At 43.5% G+C, this 5514-nt stretch overlaps 1 protein-coding gene across 1 annotated transcript; it reads left to right on the top strand.

Annotated features, from left to right (window-relative positions):
- Window positions 1–1443: 1443 nt before the first annotated feature.
- On the top strand, window positions 1444–3906 carry NPFFR2 (neuropeptide FF receptor 2). The gene is given in 4 exon segments (XM_009584913.1): window positions 1444–1771; window positions 2306–2405; window positions 2978–3303; window positions 3365–3906. Coding segments are annotated over 4 exon segments (1296 nt in total).
- The last annotated feature ends 1608 nt before the right edge of the window (window positions 3907–5514 follow it).

The raw sequence follows: 5514 nt of genomic DNA, 5'->3' as shown, positions 1-5514 counted from the left end.
CCACCAATTAATTTTGCTGTTCTTTTAAGTGAGGAACAGCTCCATCCCCCTGCCTCTTAGGCGTCTCCATCTGGTAGATAAAATCAATGTAGAAAAAAAAATGTGAATGCTGCTTCCAAGTGAAGTTATCCGGTGTCAGCCGTAAATGTCAAGATGCCGGTGTTAGCCTGTTACGTACTGATACCATTTCTACGTGAGTTGTATTATATATGTGTTAGAAGTTTGTCACGGTTAAGATTTGATTTAGGATTTTGGTGCAGCGTCTTGTATAACTATAGGTTCCACAGGGCAAGAAAATAGATTGTGGCCTACAAAGTTAATCTCTATCAGTGAAATTTGGAAGTAAGTAAGTTTGGGGCATACAAATTCTGTACCTGCCTTAAATCGATTCTTTCAGCTCCATCAAGCGGTCGAATGAAAAGTCTTGCATCCCTTACGTTCAAGCCATCACACCAGCAAAAGCATTGCTACTACAACACCGCAGGCACAGATACTTGTAGCTTGAAACCGAGACGATACAATATCAAGAAAGTTCAGACCTCAAAAAAGTCTCTCTCAGAAGGGACTCTCTTAGAAAGCTTGTAGTTTTTGCCAACGGTAATCTAATAAAATATAAAATGGGAGAATTTACTTTACAGTGTGAATAAACCATGTGGGAAAAGTATTACTCCCATTTTATAGCAGGAAAACTGCAACACGGAGAGATTATGAATGCCCCAAGATCACACGGGAATTCAGTAGCAAAGCTAGGAAATTAATCCAGCTATCTTGTACTTCAGCATGTTTTAAACAGTGTAGTCCTTCATGTTTGCAGGCTCACCTCCTGATCGATGTAGCTTGTAAGCAGGGAAGTGAAATCAACTGTGGTCTAATACCAACCGTACACAAACTATTTCATTTTCAATGAAATGGGATTGGATTTGGATACATTCAGGCAGAAGGTTTGTGCCGCTTCAGAAAGCTTTAATTTAATCACCGTTCTTCATGGCTCAGCACTCTCACTGTTGCCTAAGTGCCAGATTACTCAAGCTGTTGAGTAAATGGATTTCTCAAGCATCCTGATTATTTTTTTTCTCAAAATAAGCTGTTCAGGTTGTTGGTTTATTTACTTGACACAACACAATAGGCCGGTTTACATCCTGTCTGGCTTTCCTCTCCTTTGGGAAAGGAAGGGCCTAATTTATAGAGCATGCAGAAGGAAGAAAACCTTTAACAGTCTTACTGGTCGCTTTTGTACGCCTGTGTTGTAAAATCAAACTGATGGTATTTGTGGCTTTTCCTATCTGGGGAGGCTCAGAACATGGACTGTTAAAATAAGCCATGGAGGGATGAGTATACATAAGCTTTGCACACAGTATATCCAGACTAGTCACATTTCTTGAGATCAATTTCAAGCATAACAAAATGACCTTTTTAAAAATATCTTTTAAGGCACTTTACAAGATGAGTAAGAAAACGGACTCAAACTCTTCATTCGATTGGCCTCATGCGCTGAATTATAACGGGACATACAAGTACCTGTACTTAGAAGGCAACGTCTCCTATGTGGACTTCTACCTTCATCAGCCTTCAGTGGCAGCTGTCTTCATCGTCTCTTACCTCCTCATCTTCCTGCTCTGTATGGTTGGCAACGGAGCGGTTTGCTTTATCGTCCTGAGGAGCAGACATATGCGTACAGTCACAAACCTTTTCATCTTAAACCTGGCTGTCAGCGATTTACTGGTGGGAATCTTCTGCATGCCCACCACCCTCCTGGACAACATCATTGCAGGTAGGCTGGTTCGCACCACGTGGCAGAAAGAGCTCAAGGGGAACTCGCCTGCATTTCTGAGTGCTGGCCTCCCTGGGTGGGTATTTCTGAGTGGGCTCTGTAGGCATTTCAAGTCACTGGAAGTCAGAGGTGAGGAAGACAAGCCTCTAATCCACCTTCTCACTGGGGCTGCCCTTGCTGACTTCCGCATCCCTCGTCTTGAGGAAAGGATTCTCCCACTATCAGGTTATATGTTTAGAAAGACTTGGCAGATGCTATAAGCCAGATGCAGAGAACAAGCAACCGTGGCGGTCGATTCCCTTTCTTGTCTCGAGATCTCGTTTCAACGGGCTGTTAAATCACAAATGTTTGCTTTGCTGTTTTTTGAAACATCAGAAGCTCACCCAAGGCTTTTGGCAAAGCCTCCCTAACCCCGGCTATAGCCTGACAGAGCAAAACAAATGTATTAGTTCTGGGGTGGAAATCTCCTCTCATGCATATAAGCATAGTGCTGCAGCGAGATGGCGGCAATTTCAATTGCCTGTTTCCTTCTAGGATGGCCGTTTGGGAGCCTGGTTTGCAAGATGAGCGGGATGGTCCAAGGAATCTCTGTTTCTGCCTCTGTCTTCACTCTAGTTGCTATTGCCATAGACAGGTAAGATGATGCAGAGACTGTAAACTGTCGCTTTCATCTCCCTCTGGCCACCTGAGCATGCTGAGGCCCATTCATTAATCCACACAACACTCAATAAATTAGATGTATTTCGATCCTAAGGCTATTAAGCAAAAAACCAAACGTGGCCGGGTCTAAAGAGCAGCCATAGCAATTTGCTCCTCCACTGGAATCTCTTAAAGATGGTACAGCTGGACTACACCTGGCTGCCTGGAATCGGTTTGTTCCTTAGCTATTAAGCTAGATAGCAGAGGCACTACTACCTGCTTTGGTTAAATGAAGTAGCAGAAGCAGCACGCTGATAAAGAGACAGATCAAAACGAGGAAATTTTAACAGCAAATGTGACTTTTTTTTTTTTTTAAGATTGTTTTTGCCAACACAGCTCTTAAATGGAGCAACTAAATGCAACTCCACCGGTTTACGCAGGATGAGATGATTCCATCTATACTTTTTAAAAAACATACAATTTAAAATGTGCGCGTATGCTTGCCTGTTTGATTAAGCATTCCTTAAATGGCTTCTCCACGTCTGTCCCCGGGTGTCTTTGCCACAGGTTTCGATGCATTGTTTATCCGTTCAAGCAGAAGCTGACCATTTCAACTGCAGTCGCCATTATAGCGGTCATCTGGATTCTGGCCGTCGCAATCATGTGTCCTTCTGCGGTCATGCTGCAGGTACAAGAGGAGAAGCATTTCAGGGTGATCCTTGGCTATGGCAATGAAACCCGCCCTGTATACTGGTGCCAGGAGGACTGGCCTAACCCGGGAATGAGAAAGATCTATACGACGGTTCTGTTTGCCAACATCTATCTGGCTCCCCTGTTGCTCATTATTATCATGTATGCTAGGATAAGCGTTGCACTCTTCAACACCCTATCTGGCTCCCCTGTTGCTCATTATTATTATGTACGCTAGGATAAGCGTTGCACTCTTCAACACAGCAATGCCCGTGGTGGGAAAACACAGCCAGGAGCAGCGGCACAGCGTGTCTAAGAAGAAACAAAAAGTCATCAAAATGCTCGTTACTGTGGCTTTGCTTTTCACCCTGTCCTGGCTTCCCTTGTGGACTCTCATGATGCTCTCGGACTACACCAACCTTTCAGATATCCAGCTGCAGATCATCAACATTTATATCTATCCCTTTGCTCACTGGCTGGCCTTTTTCAACAGCAGCGTCAACCCCATCGTCTACGGTTTCTTCAACGAAAACTTTCGCCGAGGCTTTCAGGCAGCCTTTAAACTTCAGCTGTGCTCCAGGGAGATCGTTCACAGGGAGGTCTATTCTCAGCGAGGCCAAAACAATGCCATTTTGCCAGCTGCCAACCACCAGACACCCCAGGATCAAGCTTGTCAAAACGCTAAGGAGGAGGGGAAGACAGTTAAGAAGGGAAATTGGGTGAATAACCAGCAGGGTTTGATAATGGAGGATCTAAAGGAGCCCTGCAATGATGGGATTAACTGAAACATGCTACGAACTACCTAAATTATTTATGCCTAGCAGAGTTTATTTATTGTGTTGTGAAACTCAAGCTCTGTAAGCCCTTTTTGACAAAAATGTCAGTATGTTTCTGCTTTGAAGGAGAAGCGCAACTTGCATAATATCTGAACGTTTGATATAAGTAGGAAACCAAATTCCGCCCTTTGTGTTACCAGCTTAAACCAGCGGCAACTCCTCTGCGGTCCGTGAATACTCACTGCTCTTGAACTGGGCTGGAGCAAAGGCGTGATTAAAATGGGATTACCTTCCATTTATTGTGACATAAGAGAAAAAGAGAACTATGATTACTGACTCGGATACAATTACTCTGGATACTCACTGATGAAGAGGAGAACATTCATTTTCTTCCTGTGAATCTCTTGGAGCAGCTGAAACGGGGTTGCTTGAACAATATTTATAGTAATGTTTCAGCGCGTAAGGCCAGTTGTTGGTAATATCTACAATATTCTTCTGATATCAGACAATGAAAACATGATTGCTGTTTGTAGCATCCAGCTAGACTGTGGAGCTGGAAAAAGGAGGGAATCACGAGACGTGCCAGGGCCCTGAGCCTATGTCCCCTCCCGGGGGTTCGACTGTTGGGGCTCAGGGCAGCTCCGAGCCAGTGCGGCTGAGGGTGTCCCCCTTGTTGCATTAAGAAATAATTCTATCTGTAGACCAAAATACCTGCTAATGAGATTTATAAAAAAATCCCTCCACTAAAAGCAAGACTAATCCAATAAACTCACTTCTTGATTTGACATAAATCTCCCGTTGTTCAGCAATGGGTCCTTGGTACTACTCTTTTAGCTTCTTCTGTGAAGCATAAGCCTGTTCCTCGAACTTGTCAATCCGTTATTCTATAACTCTCATTAACCGAAATATTGGAGATACAGGCTGAATATTTGAACTGGACTCACCGGTTCCTGGGTCTTCTTGTGGTCGTATTCATATTGCTTCTGCCTGGACATTTTAAATGCCACCCGGTTCCTGCCCAAATGACAAAAAGTAAGCATCTTCAGTCAAATTCCATTTATTCCCCTTTCTGGTTGCCCCTCTTGTTAATTCTGTGATATTAACTACTGCTGCAGCTAGAGAAATAAATAAGAGTGAAAATTTGGCAAATAAAGGATAGAAAATGCCTTTTGTGGTACATTTTTGGGGGAACTCAATTCTATTTTTGTGGGGGATATAAGTTACCTAAAAAGACTTCAATTTCAATACTAGCAGGAGATAAAACACCTTTACGGCCCATTCAATCTGACAAAACTCGGCATGTACAGAGAGCAACCTTGGAGGCATCTCCCAGAGGCTCCCGAAATCAGTGAGGAAAGCAGGTTAGTACAAGACCTGCTACAGAATTAGAGCATCACCGAGGCCAAATGAGGGCCAAATACCAGGTAAGGTCACTCCCCAGCGCAGTCCTTCTTCAGGTGTGTTGGAGTACCTTTCAAGTCATGACATATTTGCACTATTAAGGAAAACCGACAACTTTTCAAGCTGTGTCGTCCCAAACTACGTTCTCCTTTCTGAATACCAGAAAATAAGGAAAACATTTATAGAATCGTAGAATCATAAAGGTTGGAAAAGACCTCTAAGATCATCGAGTCCAAC

The sequence above is a fragment of the Fulmarus glacialis genome, unplaced genomic scaffold (assembly GCF_000690835.1).
Source record: "Fulmarus glacialis isolate BGI_N327 unplaced genomic scaffold, ASM69083v1 scaffold5609, whole genome shotgun sequence".
In the NCBI taxonomy this organism is placed as follows: Eukaryota; Metazoa; Chordata; class Aves; order Procellariiformes; family Procellariidae; genus Fulmarus; species Fulmarus glacialis.
This window is presented reverse-complemented; position numbering and strand designations above follow the sequence as displayed.